Source organism: Chanodichthys erythropterus, chromosome 6 (assembly GCF_024489055.1).
Source record: "Chanodichthys erythropterus isolate Z2021 chromosome 6, ASM2448905v1, whole genome shotgun sequence".
NCBI classification, from domain to species: Eukaryota; Metazoa; Chordata; class Actinopteri; order Cypriniformes; family Xenocyprididae; genus Chanodichthys; species Chanodichthys erythropterus.
Window position 1 is genome coordinate 18,971,114 of NC_090226.1, and position 23,256 is coordinate 18,994,369.

Sequence of the window (23,256 nt, forward strand, 5' to 3'; positions counted from 1 at the left end):
GGATACTGGTGAAGCTGGTGGACTGATGGACAACGGTGGAGCAGAGGGAGGTTGGAGCCGGGGTGAAGGTAATCGCCCAGAGGTCCGAGGTGGAGATCTGGGCGAGGGGGCTTGAGGTGAAGGTTCAGTGAAGAAACACATGGGAGGCGGGAGAGGGAGGCAGGGAGGGAACACAGTCCTTACAAAGTTCATAACAAAGGGCTCGGTGGTGGCAGGAGCGGCAGGCTCGGCGGCGGCGGCGGCTGGAGCAGAGGGCTCGTAGGCGGAGACTGGAGAACTTTGCTCGGCGACGGAGACTGGGGAACTTTGCTCGGCGGCGGAGACTGGAGAACTTTGCTCGGCGACGGAGACTGGGGAACTTTGCTCGGCGGCGGAGACTGGAGAACTTTGCTCGGCGGCGGAGACTGGAGAACTTTGCTCGGCGGCGGAGACTGGAGAACTTTGCTCGGCGGCGGAGACTGGAGAACTTTGCTCGGCGGCGGAGACTGGAGAACTTTGCTCGGCGGCGGAGACTGGAGCTGAGGGCCAGTTCATTCCCTCAAATACAATTAAGATCCCCACAGGCACTGGAGCTGGCTCTGTGGGGACTGGAACGGGCTCTGGAGAGACTGGAGCGGGCTCTGGAGAGACTGGAGCGGGCTCTGGAGAGACTGGAGCGGGCTCTGGAGCAGGTTTTTTCCTCCTCTTCCGTTTTCCGGACCCAGCAGGAGAGTCTGGGTCCAACGTGGGGCAGGAAGGACGTTCACTGGAGGGGTAAGCGGAGGAATACGGAGGCTGACTAACTGGCCCAGCCGACCGTGTTTCTGGACGGACTGGAGACCAACACTCATCCACATAGAATTTGGAATTATTCAAAAACAAAATAAAATTGATAGTTTCACTTAAGGAGAGACGATAATCAGGTTCATGGAGACGGAGAGTGTTGTCATCCAGACCGTCCAAAAACAGGGCGATTAAATTAGCATCGGGCCAGTCAGTCAGATAAGCCAGCTCAACGAACTCCTCCACATACCTCTCCAGTGAACGACCAACCTGAAGAAGCCCGATGAGGCGATCGCCAGCAGAAAGGTGAGTGAGAGGCGTTGGAGGAGCGGTAGCCAGGGAGCCGGGGAGTGTCTCCATATTTCTTGACTGTGGAAATCCGGTCGGTTTTGGTCCGTTCTTCTGTTACGTGTACTGGTAGAGAGATGAGGCAGATGCGGATTTCCACAATAATATAATGCTTTTAATGTAACAAAGGTAAGGAATGCCAACATACACAGTAAACAACATTCAGAACGGACCAGGAGTGAAGGGAGTGAGTGTCATATAAAGGGAGTGCTAACAATAGAGTCCAGGTGCAGGTGATGAGTGACGATGAGGAGCTGACGAGGGAAGTGAGTGCAGGTGTGGAGAACAGAAGGATCTTGGGAAATAGAGTCCAGGGGAACACGGGATCTGTAACATGTGGTGTCTTGAGAGGCATATTCTCCAGCCAATGTCATAGTAAATCTCACGAACAAAACTTTTAGCCAATGCCAAGACGATCCAACATGTGTTCTGTTTATCTTCCGCATGTGTGCACATGTACACAGGTGCACATCTGTCTCAACCATATAACCGCACAACAAGCCATATTTAATAACTGTATAAAATATTCCCTAAAAAAGCAAAAAAAAAAGATGCCAAATTCAGCAGCAGGAATTAGCTGAGGTAACATGACGGCTCACAGACAGCAGCTGCAATCCACCTGTCACTCAAGTGACCACACCCTTAATTATGCAGAACTTTAAGGCTTAATATAATTTAAATGAATAAAAAGTTATAAAAAACAAACAAAAAAAAAAAAAACACAATTTGTACCAGCTGCAAACAAGTTTCTTTCTGCTGTAAAGTTAGGCATTTTAACATGAGGGTCAATGAGATTCTGCTCTCTTTTGGAACCTGTCCCTAACTGCCAGTTGATGAATTGCAGTTTAAGTCACTTCCGTATTGGCTTAAAAAAAATTGGGGAAGGTTGCGTTTGGTTGCACATTCAAATATGGCATGCCATGTCATTTATGCAATGTCACTGGTTACAAGACACATGAGGATCAAAATGCACTAAATTTGCATACAGCACAGAGAGGCAAGTGATACTTTCTGGTGCTTTTTTTTCTGTCATTTTTGGAGCTTGAGAGCCCCTGGTCACCATTTACTTTCATTGGAAATGTAAGCATAGACATCAGTTTTTTTTTTTTTGTTTGTTTTTTTTTCATTAGAACCATCTAATGTACTCATCAAACTGAGCTTTTTCTTCACTTTGTTGCCAGTATAAACTCTGGTCCCATGAGTCCTTTCCAAAGTTCACCTAAAGCATGATGAATGTTAAGGCAACATTTATATCCTGATAATATTTTTTTTCCCTCAAAGCACCAATATGTAATTTAACTTTAAACACGGTGATTCATTATTTATGTGAGGGGGAGTTGAATGTACTAGATTTTGGAAATATAAGATAAATTGATTTCCTTTCTCACATAAAGCACTGAATGATAAACCTTTTTACTACTGAATTTGTCTCAAGTGGGTGTTTTTTAAAGAGTGTGGTGTGTTTTAATTAAAATGAAAAACTGTCAGGTTAAGAGGTTCAAATAGCTCAAGGGCAAAGAAAACAGCAACAGCGGCTTGGATCAAATTATAATTTCTGTATGGAAAATGTATGACTAGGATAGACGGTCTGTATCCCATAAATACTTGTTTATAGCATACTTTTCAATAATTAATATGAATGATATTCAAATTATTTTCTTAAAGGTTTCTTATCATATTGTATTCATGTTTTTATTGTTCCAAATGCAATCATACTTTGTAATAGACCATTATCTGACCTAATAATCCAAGGATTTTTGAACTTAAGCAAATTTCATTTCTCTTTCAATTTAAACAATTAATAAGGTGTGGAAAATTGAATTTTTATTTCACAAAAGACATCAAAACAAAATGTCAGAGGTATCAGAAACAAAACTTACTGAAAAGAAAAACAGCAAAATTATGGCCATCTTTTAATTTAATTATGACACCGTATGCTTCGTTTGGAGAGGATCCCATGTCTGCTTATTTAATTTTTCATGTTTACTTCCTGTTCTCAAACTGAATACTAATGTGCACATTTCTCATCACTCAATGAATAGGTCATCTGCACTAATGCAACAATAACAAAAACAGCTTTGCACACTGTTTAACTTTATGAACGTCTACCACTCTCTGTAAAATAAAAATAAAACAAAATAACTCATCACTGAATGATAAATAACTACTTTTACTTTACAATCTTAATAGTCATAAAATGAGAAGTGTCACATTGTTAAGTTTTAGTTCTGTTTTGGTTTCGTTTTAATTCCTTTCCCAGTTCTCTAGTTAGTTTACTCATTTGCTCCTCACCTGTTCTTAGTTCTGTTGATTACTGTTTGGTCTTGTTTGTGTTTACATTGTTGTGTTTTTCTGAGAGTTTATATTGATAAATAAAGTGTTTCTTTGAATCGTGCGATTACTAAAAAATGCTGGGTTAAAAACAACCCAAGTTGGGTTAAATATGGACAAACCCGGCAGGTTGGGCACCTATTATGCCCTCTTTCACAAGATGTAATATAAGTCTCTGGTCTGGTCAAGTTTCAGCTTAAAATATCACACAAATTTACCCCTATTTGGGGGTGAGAAAAAAACATGCCTTTTACTATATTACTATATTGCTGACTAAAAAAATAAATCCAAAATTGGTTGAAAAAAAAATGGCTGGGTGAAAACAACCCAATCCCTGGGTTTGTCCATATTTAACCCAGCATTTTTTAGAGTGAAGGTACGCCTGTCTGGTGATGGTCCACGGGAGAATTTCGGCACATTTGTGGAGTAGGTGCTGGTGAACAACGGATCGGCGTTCACAGTCTGCCCCACTAAGGAGGACATCACCAGCCCCACTCCAGATCCAGAGCCCAGCCAGCCGCCTCCCTCTCCCTGCACTGAGCCTATGTCAGAGATAATCGCAGACACAGAGCCTGAGCCTACCGCGACAGTCTTTCCTGATCCCGTCACTCCCCCTTGGCCCATCACTAGATATTGTTGAAAAGTCGTTATTTTGTTTTTTTGATGCACAAAAAGTATTCTCGTCGCTTTATAAAAATCAAGGTTGAATCACTGAACTCACATGAACTGTTTTCAATATGTTTTTAGTACCTTTTCTGGGCACTGAAAGTGTAAATAAACTTGCTGGCTATAGAGGCCTCACTGAGCCATTGGATTTAATTAAAAAAAAATCTCAATTTGTGTTCCGAAGAAGAATGAAGGTCTTACGGGTGTGGAACGACATGAGGGTGAGTAATAAATGACATTCTCATTTTTGGGTGAACTAACTCTATAATGTTCACATAAGTGCCATCATTCAGGCTGTTCACAATTTGCTATAATGGGTTTAGGCAGCCTAAAATCATTATGGTTTGAAGTAGGCTTGCTGAGAAAGTCGGCGTTGCCGGTGTTACCGGTGCGTATCATATCATCACTTGCCCGGTGATGATACTTTTTATATTAATAAAAATCATTTAGTTCAGTTAGAGAAAAGATTTAAAATGAAATGTGTCTGCTCAATTCAGCATGAGCCAAACAAGAGTTGCAGCTCAGATCAGCAGGATCACTTCGCCTCACACTTCACTGACAAGACGATGGCGGAAGATTTGGTTTCAAAGCTAAATGTAAGCGCTCATTTAAGCGGGTTTGTCATTGTACTGTTTTGTTGTAGTGTTTTCCATTTAGAATAATAATGAACCCACCATTCAAGCAATCGGCGCTTCAGAATTGGTGCTAATTTGAAAGTTAAAGTAAAATGTGCATGGCCACACGGCATTCATAATGGTGCATGTCCACTGGTGCAGAGTGAGCGTTTCCAGTTAATTCCTATGCTCGCTCTGCTCTGCGCTGTTATGAATGGCAGTGCACATTTTACTTTCGCTTTTTTCCCACTTTCTGTTTATATGTGTGTAGCCTATAGATTTGTGCGTGCATGTGGGGAGGGGTGCGATTTTCAAATAATAATCGAATTCCCAGTGATCATCGATTATTATTTTTGCTTGAAATGCCCATCCCTAGTATGCACTAAAAGTATAAAAGTGATGGTAAAGACATTTGTTACAAAAGATACACACACACACACACACACACACACACACACACAGGTATGTTGTACTATCAAAGTGAGGACATTCCATATGCGTAATGGTTTTTATACTGTACAAACATTCTATCCCCTACCACACTACCCCTACCCCTAAACCTACAATCACAGAAAACATTCTGCATTTTTATATTTTTAATAAAACATTGTTTAGTATGTTTTTAAAGCTATTTTTAATATGAGGTCTCATGAGATGTCCTCATATTTCATGTTTACGTCGTAATACCAGTGTAATGCCCATGTCATTATACAACTTTGTGTCCTCATAAATCACAAAAACGTGCGCGCACACACGCGTTCGTTTTTGTGAATTGTGGGGACATTCCATAGGCATAATAGTTTTTATACTGTACAAACCATAATTTCTATCCCCCTACACTACCCCTACCCCTAAACCTAACCATCACAGGAAACACTTTTGTGCACATTTTTACTTTCTCACAAAAACTCATTTTGTATGATTTATAAGCCTATTGAAAAGTGGGGACATGGGGTAATGTCCTCATAAGTCACCTCTTTTTGTAATACCTATGTCATACCCATGTCATTATACACATTTGTGTCTTGATATGTCACAAAAACGCACACACACACCCCTCTACTTGCAGCTAGACAAAGCCATGCTGCTTACACAGGGACCTGGATATTTGGGTGCCAAACTAAATATGAATATATCAACAATTTTCTAGATATCAAAAGTTGTTTAGTTTAATCTTCTCACAATACATCACAGAGAAGAAAAATTTTGCTTGTGTTTTTGCAGAGAAAAGTATTAGGAGATCAAACACCTCACAGGCACGATATAATGAGAGAATTTTCCAGCTCTACTGTAACTGCATTTATAAACATTATTCAAACTGAGGCCATGATTTGACTGACAAGCAGTGAAAAGAAAATCTGGGTTTGAAATTGAACATCTACAGAATAAACAATATGATTGACTAGGTGTCTTTCTTTGAGATAACATAAGAATAAAGAAATAAATGCCCTAAAGTTTAATGGAAGTATAAATCAAAGAAAAGCATGTGCATTTCATCTGACTGAACAAAAACAGTTCTTGTATGCAAGCCTGCTCTTAACATTTATTTTTTGTTTTACATAAAAGATTGCACACTAAGGCAGCTCACCTGGTATGAAAAAGTGCAGCATAGGCCTCACTTCCCGCCAGGACATAACTGATCCCGATGGACACACTGTTAAAGACACAGTAGATTATCAGCACTCATTACAATAATGACAGTTCATATTAATGAGGAGTTGTCACAAGGACAAATCAAACAGTATCTTCCATTGTGCCAACTCAAAGTTGGACAAAGCCAGATATTTCATCTTCATAAGTGCCAATGTTCAATCTTTTGACTAGTGAAACTTGTCTAACTTCTTCAAACTTGTTTCATCAATGTTAAAACATGTATCACATTCTGGAATAAAGATCAACCTCAAAGTGGATTTTGGTATAATTTGTGATGTTCGTGTAGTACGCAACGTGTTTAGCATGTCACACTAGTATAATATTCAATATGGGCCGGTTGATCAGAAGAAAGGTGCGACTACTGGAGAGAGGAAGGTAACACAGCAGGTGAGTAAACAACCAACACTGAGCCTCTTTACTGAATAAAGCTGGATTTTATATTAGAAAATGTTTTTCTTGTTTTTCTTTGAATAAATGAATCACCTATGATTACAATTTGTCAGTGTAAAATGAATTACAATGTTTCCTCTTATTACTCTTTGGAACTTTCTAGGCACTTGGAATTTGCAGGTTGAACAGTTCAACCAGTTGAAACAATTGTCATGCAATTGACATAGTAAGGGAAATCAAATGAAGAATCTTTGAATAGAAAATAATTGAATAGTCTGTAACCCAAATGAAATAAAATAAAATGTAACTTAATACTCAAACAAAATATTACAATCAATAATTCAAATATTCAGATAAACACTCAATATGATTCAATGTACAGAATGTGATTCAGTAAATTATCTTGTAAATTCGATCGATCACTTTTCCCTTTGAAAAATCAATAGCTTTTCAGCTGTGTAAATACTCAATGAATACTCAAGAACCAGTGAATTGGTTAAACGACCAGAGTCCATGAACTAAATGATTCAATTCAGAGAACCGTTGATTCTTTTGAAACAATTTGAGTTCAAAGTTTATGTCCTTTGATTGTGAATCCAGAGGGAAAATAATGAAAATAACAGTTCTCAATGAGTTCAGGTCCCGTTTTTCAAAAAAAATGAAAAGGATTCTCCTACCAGTTTGGTGGTTCAAAACCATAGACTGTAAAAAAATATGGACGTAGCGTCCGTGACGTCACCCATAGAGTTCTGAACAGCAGTTTTGAAGCGAAAATGAGGCCTCGGCCATCTTAACTGCGCGTCACCGCACGTCACTCCCGGATAACTGAAAATGGGCAAAGAGGCGGGGAGGTGGTTTGAGCTGATGTGATTGGTTGCTGAAACCACGCCCGCCTAGCTCGACGTGACCACGTTAGCAAGCAAAGGAGCTATCTATCTAGATACTATCTAAATGATTAATAAAGATAAGTTTTAACATCAGAAAGTTCTAAAGGTTTACTGTCAATTTACGGTGTTTTTTTAAGATATAGATGCTCCAACACCAGTAATTTGTGTTGGGTGTGCAAATAACAACATGGAACATCAAATGGGACTTAATACCTTTATAATGAAATAGAGATCGCGAGATGAATCCAATCTGTGGCACTTGGATAAAATATACATGTCCATTGCAAAAAAAAAAAAAAAAAAAAACATTTCACATTTCTTCTGAATGATCTGCTCTCTGTCATCGTTCTTCAAGAAAGGATGCAATCTGAACCGCCTTTATGTTGTAAAACTGTATCTAACAAACAAATGAGCCTGTGTCCAAAGTATATTTTTTTCAAAATAGTGCAACAGTTTTAGTTATAATATCCAAGCAGTGCTGTCAGAGTTGTATATCCTCCTGGTACTGTCATTGTAGTAAATCTCGCAATCAAAACTTTCAGCCAATGCCACGATCCAACAACATGTGTTCTGTGTCTCTTCTCCATGCATGCGCACAGACACACAGTAGTCTCGAATATTATGCAGCAAGCCATATTTTATAATTGTATAAAATAATCGAGAAAAAAAAGCACAAAAACGGCTGAGATGCCAAATTCAGCGGCAGCTGAGGTAACATGACACCTCACAGACAGCAGCGCAATCTACCTGTCACTCAAGTGACCACGCCCTTAATTATGCAGAACTTTAAGGCTTAATATAATTTAAACAGATAAGTTATAAAAAAATTCACCCCCCTCAGAGTTGTCATGAAGGGCAAAAATAGCAGTATAGACCAAAACCACAATTTGAACCAACTTCTAAACATGTTTTTTCTGCTATAAACTTGGCCAATTTAACATGGGACTCTATGAGATTCTGCTCTCTTTTGGAGCCTGTCCCTAGCAGCCAGTCAATGAATCGCAGTTTAAGTTACTTCCGTTTTGGCTTCACGGGAGAAAGGGGGAGGTTGCCGCTTGTTCAAAACACAGTTCAGCAAAGAAAACTGTTCCGTGGGCGGCTCGCCATGTACAAATTGCACTTCGTGCATCCAGCATGAATTCAGGAAACTCGTCATAGAAGAACTAAAATCTCCCAAAAAAAAAAAAAAAAAAATTGATATATTTCTAAATAAGGACTTTCAATTGTGGCACTTTGATGCTCCGTGCGTCTGCATCGGTCTCTATTTCACAAGCCCCCCGTCTCATCCGCTTCTTAACCCGGCGACAGCTTCTTCACGTTATAGCATCAGCTCAGAAATTCGGGTTTTCTGTTGCATCCGAACACTTTCGTCTCTAAATTAATTATTTAATATGGAAGGGTTTGAAGATCGCTTCGTGCAGCTACCTCGTCTCACTCTCTCCTCTCTTGGAAACAAAGGAGAACTCTCTCTCATGCTGACGGTGCAGCAGCGCCGGCGCAGCCTGTGGGCGGGACTTAAGAGAGTGCTGCTAATACTGGCTCTTAGAAGAGTCAGTCACTGGAGTGAGAGCAGTGATTGGTCCTTCTAGAACTTCTCTCTTTTTTCCTTCTTTGCTTTCTTTAAATGATTTTTAAATCATCCTTTTAATCATCAACTGGTAACCTGATTACCCGGGTTACATTTGGATATTATATATTGTGTGATGGTAAAGTAGTTGTTTACTTTTTTGAAAATAAGTTAGATAAGCCTTGGGCTTGCTAACATAAGTTAGATAGTAGTTAATTAACTGATAAAACCTAATAATAATAATAATAATAATAATAATAAACTCACAAAAATAACTAAAAACTTAACAGGGGAATTTTAAAGTCAGATAGCAGTTTAGTTTGACTATTTTCAAAATAACACCTACTTTACAAACAAACATTAAATTAATAAATAGCATGATGGCAGTGATTTAAAAAGTACAAAGTGTACTCATAAATACAAAATTAACTAAAATTTGATTATAGAGGGGAATTTTTAGTCTCAAGATAGATACAACCAAAACACCAAGAATATAATTTTTGGCGAAATGCAAAAGTAATAAGAGATATTTTAAACTAGAATGACAGCATGCATGCATGCATTCATTCAATTAAAAATGTGACCTTTCAGAATCTTTCAGTTGTGCATTTTGGTACTAACGTATAATGCTGAATGTTACATGTTGAGTCAGGTGGTCTAAAAAAATGTAGCTGTGTGTCTATGAAGTAACTACAGAAGGAAACCTTGAGTTGCACCATCATACGGGATAATGCTGTGTGGATCTGTGATCCTTGACTGGTTAGATAACGCAATCTGTCATGGAAGCACATTGATCAAGCGTTTAAGCCTCTTAAATACAATGATGGAAATCAATTGGATGTGTGTTAGCCAAACCTGTCTAAATGCTGATTACAAGGCTTTATTCCGTTCAGCTGCATGATTGAGCATGCAGAGCACTGCAACAAATGATGCCGTGTTAAGTGTCAAAGGCATTTCTCAGTAATGACCACTGATGCCCTCAGTGCCTTGTTACTCCTTCCCAGTAAAAACCCCCCAAAAATTCATGCATTTTGAATTCTGTATTTAGTTGTGCAATACCATCCACATAGAGGACACAGGTATAGTAGTCACAATGCCAATCGGGGCAGAACAAATCCATTTTGCTTGAAAATATACCAAAGAAATTGATTTATGCTTGTTAAAAAATACTTTATTCAAAAGTACCTCAAAACTTGATATTTGGCTAAAGTAAAGAAAAAGATGAAAAATGACTGGGGAGAGCTAATTTTCTAACATGGGGTAATTAATAATGAACCATTTAAAGAAGAACAGATGGGCGGCCATATTGTCAACTTGTACAAAAAGTGGTCGACTATTATTCCAAAGGTGAATTGTTAAAAATGTTGTTCGAGGCAGTGCTGCTGACATTGTCAACACAGCAATAACACTGCGTTTTATTGTGGCCTAGAGAGCATAACATGGATTTAAACATGGATTCTTACTTAATGCTCAGATCCAGTGAGGATGTTTATGCATGTACCACTTCAATGGAGAGCAGCTCTTAACTACGTTCTCAGTCCCAATGACTTCATTAACCTTTTTTGTTGATCAAAAACTGAACAAGATGCTCTCCTCAGTCTAACTGAACGGGTTCAGTGACATTTTAGTGGATTGCATTTGTGACATTTATTAAAGTGTTCTTCACAAAATCTTCTTTATACTGAACCCTAAAATGAACTAATATCTGAGAATGACCAAGGTCATGTGGCATCAGCTGGTAGTGTTTTTTTTTTTTTTTTTTCAAAAAGAAAAGACTTGTAACATAATTGGGCTTTATTATGCTTTCTGTTGTTGTTTGCAAGCTCTTTATGGGAACATCTATTATTGCCTCTGGTAAAAAATGATAATAGACAGAAAAACAGGAAGGCAATGAGAAAGACAGATTGATGAAGTTCAAAGCCTTCTAATAATGTGAGTGTAGAGTACAAACAATTTTTATGCTATTTTAGTTAGACAAGTCCTCTGTGACTGAATTAATAAATAAGCATTTTACATTTTATAAAGAAATGAGAGCTTTAGCTTAATATCTACTTGGAAGACTTTAATGCCATGTCATTCATTCATACTAATAGGTCTGGCCAATCACTGCTTTACACCTGGAGTACATAGGCACTGAACTCTCCGTTTCACATTTGCAGATGATGACCCTGACATTCCCCTCCATCCTCCCCACCACCACCAGGTTGGCCCTGTCCATCCATTGGGGGTAGGCTCCACCCCTGCCTTAAACTTAAGGCAGGATCAGCCGAATCTGCATCCCACAGGATTCGGACTAAGGACAGGGCCTACGCCAAAACATTTATCTTTATACAATTAAACATGAATCATTGTCGCTCACTACCTCTGTTAATACTTTATGGAATAAATACCAAGCAAACATTCACCTGCGTCTTTCTGGTCAAACTATTTATATTATACTTTTTTATATTTATTTATATGATTATCACTTTATTTCAAAATACTTTGCTGCATCTTGTACATCTATTATAGTCAGAGGAATATTTAAGAATATATATATATATATATATATATATATATATATATATATATATATATATATATATATATATATATATATATATATAGTTTTTTTTGTTTTTTTTTAACTGTACTTTTATATCATAGAACACCTTATATAATATGCATAAATATTTATAACACTTAAACAAAGCTCTTTTCCTTTTACTAATAAAGAGCACAGAAAATAAAACAGGGAAAATACAAGCTGCTTCTTTCCCTCAAGCAGCATCTCTATGAGTTAATGATCGTGTCTGTTTACCTCAGGGCACTCTTTTACAAAAAGAGGTTTTGATTCGGTGCCAGTTCACCATTAACGTGAGCTCACGAGGCCAACATCATGTTAGAACACAATTTAAGAGCCCAACAAAAGTATAATAAGTTTACAGTTCATGGCAAATTACAACCCATAATATCAAAGCTATATGTGAAATTTATGAATGCTGTCCAGTGTTTCAAAGGCTATAAGTTGCGTGATGTCAATACACTGGACCTCTATATAGCCCGATGGCAGCCAACAATGTATGATTCATGATTGCTTCACTGGGAATAATGCTAAAAGGTGAATAATTAAATGAGTGGCTAGAGGTTTTACCTAAATTGGCGAAGGACAGAAACTACATAACACACAATGAAAAAGGTATTTTTGTTTACTATCTAGGATGTACAATATGGACCAAGGAGTAAAAGTTAGCTTGAACCAGGCTGGTTTATGATAGTTTGGTTATGATCTAGCTGGTGGACATCTAAATTAACTGGTTTAATTTACACACACACGCACTGGCGTAGGAACCGGGGGGGACGTGTCCCCCTCAATATTGGAAAATGCTGCATGTGTCCCACCCAAAAATTAGCCTATACACCGCAGGAACAAAAACTGTACATTTTGAACTTTTATTTTGAATACGCGACGGTTTTTGTCAGTCAAACCCAGAGTGATTTCATTCATGTTTGAATAATCACCATTCGCCAATCACCAGCTTCATATTCTTCACTTTTCACCTATAGTCGGACTCGGAGCATCTGATTGGTAGAGAGAAGTCAACATTACACTACGAACATTCAAATACGTTATTGGTGCGCACCAGCTTTGAACGACTCGACTTTGTATGAGGTAAATTAGTCTCAGTCAAGCGGTTTAAATTAACAAGCTTTTTAAAACTGAATTATGGATACGAGGCATGACATTAAATCAACAGTGGAATTTTGTATGGCACGTATGTTATGCTTTGCGAGAGGAGGTTAACGTTACGTTAGGTAGATAGCCATATAGCGGGCAATCGATTTCTCTGTGTTAACCTTAGCAAAAGTAAAACGTTCTGTCATCTCTTTTCAGCATAATGCCACCACAGAAAAAAATAAAACCAAAGGAAATAACGTTGCTGAAGTTTTTTACAAAGAGTAAGGTTAGTGTAAATAGTTATAATACAACACATTTTACACAAGGACAGGGCGACATCATAACCTTCATTTACCAAGCCTATATTTACATTAAAAAATTATATAATTTGTCATCAGGAGAAGGCTGGTATTATCAGGAAAGAGGCAGGTGAGGAAGGAGTGGCACATGAAGTAACAGGTGGAGGTTGTGAGGTGAGGTCTTAAAAGGAATTAATGATGACTATGAAAGTTTTTGCCTTTTATAAATTTTTCACATACAGAAGAGCCCACGATAAACATAACTGACCATGTATAAGTCCACTATTACTTTGTTTGCAATATCATATTGGCTACATTTGTTAATTTATTAGGAGAGCCATGATGCAGCCATGGACGAGACAAAAGGAGAGGCAGGTGGCACAGCAGGGTCATATATGTCGTACCATGTGACGTCACCATACTGTATGTTACTATTATGGTGGCGAGATGGACGTTGATTCATAATGGCCAAAATGTCCCCCCCAATGTCAAAGTGGTTCCTACGCCCCTGCACACACACATACATTATACACACACACACACACACACACACAAACCTGATTCCAAAAAAGTTGTGACACTGTACAAATTGAGAATAAATACAGAGTGCAATGATGTGGAAGTTTCAAATTTCAATATTTTATTCAGAATACAACATAGATGACAAATGTTTAAACTGAGAAAATGTATAATTTTAAGGGAAAATATGTTGATTTTAAATTTCATGGCATCAACACATCTCAAAAAAGTTGGGACAAGGCCATGTTTACCACTGTGTGGCATCCCCTCTTCTTTTAATAACAGTCTGCAAATGTCCGGGGACTGAGGAGACAACAGGCTTCTAGTTGCTCAACTGTCTTAAGTCTTCTTTGCCACATCTTCCTCTTTATGATGCGCCAAATGTTTTCTATGGGTGAAAGATCTGGACTGCAGGCTGGCCATTTCAGTAACCGGATCCTACTTCTTCGCAGCCATTATGCTGTAATTGATGCAGTATGTGGTCTGGCATTGTCATGTTGGAAAATGCAAGGTCTTCCCCGAAAGAGACAATGTCTGGATGGGAGCATATGTTGTTCTAGAACGTGGATATACCTTTCAGCATTGATGGTGCCTTTCCAGATGTGTTAGCTGCCCATGCCACACGCACTCATGCAACCCCATACCATCAGAGATGCAGGCTTCTGAACTGAGCGCTGATAACAACTAGGGTTGTCCTTGTCCTCTTTAGTCCAGATGACATGGCATCCCAGTTTTCCAAAAAGAACTTCAAATTTTGTCTGACCACAGAACAGTTTTCCACTTTGCCACAATCCATTTTAAATGAGCCTTGGCCTGCGCTTCTGGATCATGTTTAGATAGGTCTTCTTTTTTGACCTATAGAGTTTTAGCCGGCAATGGCAAATGGCACGGTGGTTTGTGTTCACTAACAATGTTTTCTGGAAGTATTCCTGAGCCCGTGTTGTGATTTCCATTACAGTAGCATTCCTGTTGGATACAGTGTCGTCTAAGGGTCCGAAGATCACGGCATCCAGTATGGTTTTCCGGCCTTGACTGTTACGCACATAGTTCCAGATTCTCTGAATCTTTGGATGATATTATACACTGTAGATCAGGGGTACTCAACAGGCGGCCCGCGGGCCTCATCCGGCCCGTCAGCATTAAATTTGTGGCCCGCATCATGCTACATATAAATGTATATTTATTATAATTTGCGTCCAAAATTAGCGTGAATATTACTTTGTTTTTTTTTTTACACGTACACAAGGGTAGGCGTACAGTGCGCGTGACGCTGTAATCATCAGCAGAGAACGCGTCTAGTGTACACGCGCAGCACAGTTTTTCTAACCGCAAAGAACAATATAAACTGAAGGCACTTTGCACACGCGCATTGAATAGTTTTTGCACTAATTTAGTTTGTCCACAAGGTGTCAGCACTGAAACGGGCTGTTGTTTCAGTCTGAAAAGAAACGGATAAGACAGAACAAGAGTAACAACAAACACAATAGCCGACCGTGTTGAAGAGCGCTCGTTTGAGGGGATTAAAAGATATCAGCAACTGTAATTTTAAACAAGTACAAAGACATTTTATTGTAACTATTTGAGCGAAAAAGACTAGACAAGCATGAATCTCTCTAGTGCGCATGTGTCAAGCACTTTGTTCGTGAACGCCATCAAAGGCTCGAGACTGTGCGCGCAAGTAAAAAACAAAGTAACCTTATTTTCCCATGATGAAATGCAGTTGACATTCCTCAAACTTTGCAGTGTGTAAGTTGCCGAGCATCATGAAAAACAAACCTTTTATTCTTAATGTCAATGCGTTATAAACAGAAAGCAAGCAGCGCTCCCATTAAAGATCTGTCATCACATCATTGAGCTCACGGAGAATATCTTATTTATCATGTTTACAACGTTGGTTATAGTTAGGTAATTCATGAGATTGTGATTGAACATTAAAAAAAAAGAAAAAAAAAGATTTTTGGATTCTTACCAAATAAAAGGTAATAATAATATAAATAATAAAACGTTTATTCTCTGAGTATAAATAGGTGCTATAAAAAGTGTTAAAAAGGTGCAATGGAGTATAAAAAGACTGTAAAAAAAGTGCAATGTTTTCATCTTATGGACAAACTCTTATCAGCCAGTGAACAACAGCTACCTTAAATTTCTTGTGAAAAGAAATGAAATAAGGATGAATAAGGAATGAATAAGGATTTCTTTTCATCAGTTCTTGTTTTTCTTTATGCATTTGTACATTAAGAATACAGCAAGACAAGCTATTAATCATTTTTTTTTAAATGCCATTTATCATGTTAAGTGACACTTTAAAAAGGACACCATACTATTAAGACTTAGCTAGATAATAAACTGCACTTTTAGTAAATAAACAGTAAAACTACAAATATTGTCTTAAGTAGGCCTAAAAAGTCTTACCATCCAAGTTATAACTTGTGGCCCTTCGCGTTTCATTTGGTTGAAATGCGGCCCTCTTGGCCTCTGAACTTGAGTACCCCTGCTGTAGATGATGATAACTTCAAACGCTTCGCAATTTTGAGAAACTCCTTTCTGATATTGCTCCACTATTTTTCGCCGCAGTATTGGGGGAATTGGTGATCCTCTGCCCATCTTGACTTCTGAGAGACACTGCCACTCTGAAGGCATCTTTACACAGCCGATTTATGGCTGTTCTGAAGCGGGTCTGTACCTGATCAGAATTCAGTGTAAAGACGCAATGCCGTGTTAAAGAAGACCTAAAATACGCCGGGTCTGACCCACCTCAGCCCCTAGTATCAAAGGCGAGTCTGATGCTGTTCTGGTTCAGTGTAAATGAACGCGAAATATAGCCGCTCTAAACTACGTCATTGTCATGACAACCAAAAGCATTCCAGTCAGCTCAGGCGGCGCGAGATTCAAGAAGCAGGAGACGAAACATATAACTTAGGGCAAATAATAAAAATAATGTCTTCCAACAAGGGGCATTGAAGTAAAAGAGTCCTGTACTCACATCGTGAAGCAAACCACCAAAATAACAGCAGAGAATCGTCGTGTGTCATTAATTGGCTTTCGCCGTTTGTAATCTTCCCATGAAGAGACTGTCAGATCAACGCGCTGCTACATTTCTCTCAGATAAGGTAAATGCTTAACACAATCGGCGTCACTTTGATTGTGTACTTTTATATTATATTCCAAAAATCATCTCCTTGAGGACGATATTTCTCCCACGTACACACGACGGTCTGTCTGGTGATCTGCTGCTGCCTGATACACGCAAATGCTAGCATCATTTGTTATTTCTGTCTCTTTGAAAAAAAAAAAAAGTTCGACCTCTTTTAATCCTGTTGTGAACTACCCGGTGTAATAATGAATATTTTTTTGTTGCATCGTTCAATTTTTATTATGACAAACATCAAAGCGTGAGATATAGCATGCAGTTTACTAACTTGTTACTTTAAATGTTCGTATTTTTTTTTTTATTTTGAGTTATATTTCATTGTTTATTATTTAATTATTTTTAAATTAATTTTGTTAAAACTGTTAGTTTTGAAATACTTATGTTCAAAGCATTGTTTCCCGCGATTTTAATTCCTGTGTAAATGCGTTTATGCCGCTTCAGAACAGCATTAAACGTTCTGTGTAAATGCAAATTTTTGTGGTATTATGCCGCTTCAGAGTTGGTTTCTGTGCCGCTTTTTCTGTGTAAAGATGCCTTGAGAGGCTCTTTTTATACCCAATCATGTTGCCAATTGACCTAATAAATTGCAAATTGTTCCTCCAGCTGTTCCTTATATGTACATTTCATTTTTCCAGCCTCTTATTGCTACCTGTCCCAACTTTTTTGGAATGTGTAGCTCTCATGAAATCCAAAATGAGCCAATATTTGGCATGAGATTTCAAAATGTCTCACTTTCAACATTTGATATGTTATCTATATTCTATTGTGAATAAAATATAAGTTTATGAGATTTGTACATTATTGCATTCCTTTTTTATTCACAATTTATACAGTGCCCCAACTTTTTTGGAATCGGGTTTGTATATTACATACATACAGGTGCATCTCAAATTAGTATGTCGTGGAAAAGTTCATTTATTTCAGCAATTCAACTCAAATTGTGGAACTCGTGTATTAAATCAATTCAATGCACACAGACTGAAGTACTTTAATTCTTTGGTTCTTTTAATTGGGATTTTGGCTCACATTTAACAAAAACCCAGCAATTCACTTTCTCAAATTAGAAAACTTCATAAGATCAATAAAAAAAGGATATTTTTAAACAGAAATGTCAGGCTTCTGAAAAGTATGTTCATTTCAATGCACTCAATACTTGGTTGGGCCTCTTTTTGCATGAATTACTACATCGATGCGGCGTGGCATGGAGGCTATCAGCCTGTGGCACTGCTCAGGTGTAATGGAAGCCCAGGTTGCTTTGATAGCGGCCTTCAGGTCATCTGCATTGTTGTGTCTGGTGTCTCTCATCTTCCTCTTGACAATACCCCATAGATTCTCTATGGGTTTCAGGTCAGGCGAGTTTGCTGGCCCATCAAGCACAGTAACACCATGGTCATTGAACCAGCTTTTGGTACCTTTGGCAGTATGGGCAGGTGCCAAATCCTGCTGGAAAATGAAATCAGCATCTGCATAAATCTTGTAAGCAGAAGGAAGCATGAATTGCTCTAAAATTTCCTGGTAGATGGCTGCGTTAACTGTGGACTTCAGAAAACACAGTGGACCAACATCAGCAGATGACATGGCAGCCCAAACCATCACTGACTGTGGAAATTTCACACTGGACTTCAAGCAACATGGTTTTTGTGCCTCTCCACTCTTCCTCCAGACTCTGGGACCTTGATTTCCAAATGAAATGCAAAATGCACTTTTATCTGAAAAGAGGACTATGGACCACTGAGCAACAGTCCAGTTCTTTTTCTCCTTAGCCCAGGTAAGACGCTTCTGACATTGTCTTTGGTTCAGAAGTGGCTTGGTACGTAGAATGTGACAGTTGTAGCCCATTTCCTGAAGATGTCTGTGTGTGGTGGCTCTTGATGCACTGACTCCAGCTTTAGTCCACTCCTTTTGAAGCTCTCCTAAGTTCTTAAATCGGCTTTGCCTGACAATCTTCTTAAGATTGCGGTCATCCCTTTCACTTGTGCACCCTTTCCTACCACACTTTTTCCTTCCAGTCAACTTTGCATGAATATGCTTTGGCACAGCACTAGCTCTTTTAGCAATGACCCTCTGTGGCTTACCCTCATTGTAGGGGGTCTTGATGATCGTCTTCTGGACAACTGTCAAGTCCGCAAACTTCCCCATGACTGCTGTTGGGATTACTGACCTAAACCCAATATTTATACCCTGAGAAAGGTAATTTAATAGAACTTGAAATTAAATATTATAATAATTTGAGATACTGATTTTTTTTATTTTAATGAGCAGCAAGCTGTAATCATCAAAAATGAAAACAAAAAAGTCTGGAAATATTTTACTTTATGTCTAATAAATCTAGAATATATTACAGTTTTACTTTTTCATGATATTCTAATTTATTGAGATGAACCTGTATATATATATATATATATATATATATATATATATATATATATATATATATATATATACACACACAGGGGTGGAAATGGGGGGTAACGCGGGGGGACAGCGTCCCCGGAGTGAATTTCAAGGGGGGACGGCGTTCCAGTTCAAATTGGTTCGGTTTTTTTTTTTTATAGAAATGAAGGGATTTCTGTATTTATTCACTCAATAGCCTACGAAAACGAAACCAATTCAGCACAAAAACATAGCGCAATAAAATTGCATGATTATTCATAAAAAGATCGCAATCTGAATTCAAACACCCACACGATCTTACTCAGTGCTCGAAGTGGGCCGGTACGCACTGGCACTTTAATCTGTAGTACCCACGCTTTGTCTTGCATACCGGCACTTCTCACATGTTGCCGGTACTCGATCTAACCACCACACCGAAACATAGAATCAGGCTATTAATTAATTGTATATAATCGCGCGTTCTGAGCTTTTATAAGCATGAGTGGTGCACCGCACGTGAATCACCGCAGGCGTGTTCACCAGCGAGCTCCAAAAGTGTGATAAGATTAGCGCGAGCCATTCCTATGATAAAATAGAACGTTCTCAATAGAATTCAAATGGGTTTCAATTGAGTTCTATTCAGAATGTAGTAAAACTTTATGGAGAAAGTAATCATGATCTAAAAACAGCCAGTAAAAAGATGAAAAGAGGGGAAAACATGATGATGATGATCTTGCAAGCTTTTTAAACTTCTCATGACTACCTTTACTAGAATTTATCACGTTCTATTGTATTTATTGTGGTACATTTTAACTAACTTGCTTGAAGAATTTAAAATATATAATCTATTAAGGCAATAGATTTTAAAAAGAGAAAAAAAGTTAACATTGCCCTAAGCATGCAATGAGGAGCCATCAATGGTCTAGCTGTAATTATATCCTTATTGTAACAATTACAAGAACTAATTTTTCATAAGGTCAAGTACAAGTTAGAATCATGGATCTTCTTGAATTATTGACTAAACTTTAGTTTTCCTCATGTGTAAAAATGTGTTCTGCTAATATGATAGATATGCCCATTAGGAAAAACCTGGCTGTATTCCAAGAATCAACAAGTTCGGTATAAGAACATTTTAAGTAGATAGTTTGACTTCTCATGGTACTTTGTAAACAAGTAACTGTTAACTATAGGCTGTTACTTTATTGCAGTGTTATCAACCAACTTTGCATGTGTGGACCATTTTTCAAAAATAAAGCAACAAACAAATAAATAAACCTCACGAGGGAGCAAACCCAAACTCCTTGCAACCAAGGAAGACAACCAGTCCCCCATCCCAATTGGAAGTGAACAAAATAGAGTAAATTACCCATTGAAAGTAACTTGATACTTCAAATAAAGATTGCATCAATTACGTCGTTACACCAGTAGGTGGCGACAAATGGTTGTTAAAAATGTATTCGTCATTGAATCATTCATTAAAAAGGATTGTTCAAAAACGTTGATTTATCTATGAAACAATTGACATTTCAGCGAATATTAGAATAAAACTGCATGTTCAGGTAGCAATGTTTAAAAAAAACAAACAAAAAAAACAAAACTCCATGTCTATGGTAACATCCTCATAACAAAAGGTTTTATAAAATGATAAACATCACATTTCAACCCTTGTAACCATTGTTTAAGAAAAGGGATGAGTGAATATTATTGTATTTACATTATTATCCAAATTATTTTGCTTTTTAGAATGCACATCAGCTTCCTTTTGCATTAAAACTGGATTCCCTTTTAAATGTGTAATTGTTGATTTTCAAAGTATACTAAACTGAGCGGTAGCCATCCAAAACATTCAGTTTTTAACCTGAGGACAAATGTATTTAAAATGTTTGTGACCTGTTCAATTCAGTATGCACCACATATGCAAATTCCTAGACAATGTATCTTTAATTTGGCCAAAATCAAACAGGTTATTTTCTCCAAGCAAAGATTATGTTGAATTAACATGTTTGTGCCACACTCAATTCATAAATGTTGTTCATTGACCTTTCAATGTGCTTACTTGATAATTAAGAAAATATTTTTTTGGAGGAAACATGAAATAGGCCTGTTTAATGTTAGCATATTATATAATTGTATAATATTTTATATTTAAATATATCTGAAAAGTCATTGAAAGTAAAAAAAAAAATCCTTCCCATATTGAGTCCCCCCAGTGAATCTCAGCCATTTCCAGCCCTGTATATGTATATATATATATATATATATATATATATATATATATATATATATATATATATATATATATATATATATATATATACAAACTGGAGCACAATTTTCTGGAAAGTTCGCTTTAGCAAGCTGCTTCGAACTACTGAAACAAACTCCAAACATACTTTATTTTTGCCTGATTTTGTTTGAAATGACGTCACACCAGTTTGTTTTTTCCGTTTTGCTTGAAGTATATGGGGGCCTTAAGGTAACAAATGCAGGTTACCACTTCTTACAGTGTAGTCAAGCAGTTCTTTAACCATTGTCTTTCTGGTGAAACTTGTTAAAGGGTTAGTTAACCCAAAAACGAAAAGCTCAACCAAACCTGAATGACGCACAAGAACAAACCTCTTGCAGAAGCTCAAACGTGCAGCGTAACCAATGAGGTTCATTCTCGTGTGTTACGGAGCATGTTTGAGTTTCCGAAAGAGGTTTGTTCTTGCGCTTCATTCAGGTTCTGTTGAGCTTCTGTTTAGGTTCGCTGATCAATGTAAAAGCCTAAATTAAAGGATTAGTCCGCTTATAAATAAAATTTAACTGATAATTTACTCACCCCCATGTCATCCAAGATGTTTGTATCTTTCTTTCTTCAGTCGAAAAGAAATGCAGAACTCAAAGAAAAACAAATGTCCTACACCTTCCCTATTCTTCTTATGGAAAAAAATTTAACTGGCGCTGCATTCATTCCGTAAGTAGAATTCAATTCAAATGGATTAGTTTTCTGATCTCTTTATGAACTTTTTGAAGTGTCAAAACTTCAATTGTGTAGGTTGTCCATGGAGGTAATTCGTAATTTGAGTTAAGTCTTACAGGTTTGGAACGACATGAGGGTGAGTAATTAATGACAGAATTTTCATTTTTGGGTGAACTAACCCTTTAAGCAGCCTTAACATTAGCATGCTATGCAGAGACAAGCATCCAAAATGACAACATGTGCTGGTGGTTAGCTATGCTTTTTAGCCCTCATAAAAGGATATGAATGAAAGAGACTCACAACTGAAAGAGCAGAACAAAGTTGAAGGCACGGCTGGTGTGCTTGCCCAGGAAGAGAACTCCCAGCATGTGCAGATTTGGCTGGAGGTCCTCATCTTGCCTCCGTGCTGTGATACCACTCTGTAGAAGACCTGCATCTACAGAGAATACCACACAGGCAGACATTTTATCACCATCCATCTCAGAGACATAACCACAGACAGAAAAAACAGCAGTATAATTTCAGTTAGCATGAAACAGTTACTGCCCTGATCTCAGAAGTTACATGAAAGTTGAGAAATAGCTATAAACAGGACACAGAGAAACATATTATATCATCTTATATGCTACGTAAACTACCATTCAAAAGCTTGAGGTCGGTTTTATGCTTTATGCTCACCAAGTCTGCATTTATTTGATAAAAAAATATGGTAAAAACTAAAATATTGTGAAATATTAATATAACTTAGAATAACCGTTTTCTACTTGACTATATTTTAAAATATAATTTATTCCTTTGATGGAAAAGCATAATTTTCAGCAGCCATTGCTTCAGTCTTGAGTGTAACATGATTCTTCAGAAATCATTCTCATGTGCTGATTTGGTGCTCAAGAAACATTTCTTATTAACAAGGATAAACAATTATGCTTTGAGCATAATTATGCAATTTTTACTTTTTATTTATTTTTTTTTTTTTTATAAATAGTTTGTACCAATGACCAATCATGGTCATTTCAGATTACAGGAAAAACATTTTATATAATTTTCTAGCAAGAAGGGTAGGGGTTGATTCCCAT

The 23,256-nt window shown here is 37.7% G+C and overlaps 1 protein-coding gene across 1 annotated transcript in view; it reads right to left on the reverse strand.

Moving 5' to 3' along the window:
- The window catches only part of si:ch211-51h4.2 (uncharacterized), a 136,560-nt gene extending 114,003 nt beyond the window's left edge, over positions 1 to 22,557 (reverse strand). Inside the window, exons 1-2 of the mRNA XM_067387355.1 lie at positions 22,481 to 22,557; positions 6,310 to 6,375 (exon numbers count right to left, since the gene is read on the reverse strand). Coding sequence (XP_067243456.1) covers positions 6,310 to 6,375; positions 22,481 to 22,548 — 134 coding nt within the window. The 5' untranslated portion in view covers positions 22,549 to 22,557. The remainder of the gene's footprint in view (positions 1 to 6,309; positions 6,376 to 22,480) is intronic.
- Between the last annotated feature and the right edge of the window lie 699 nt (positions 22,558 to 23,256).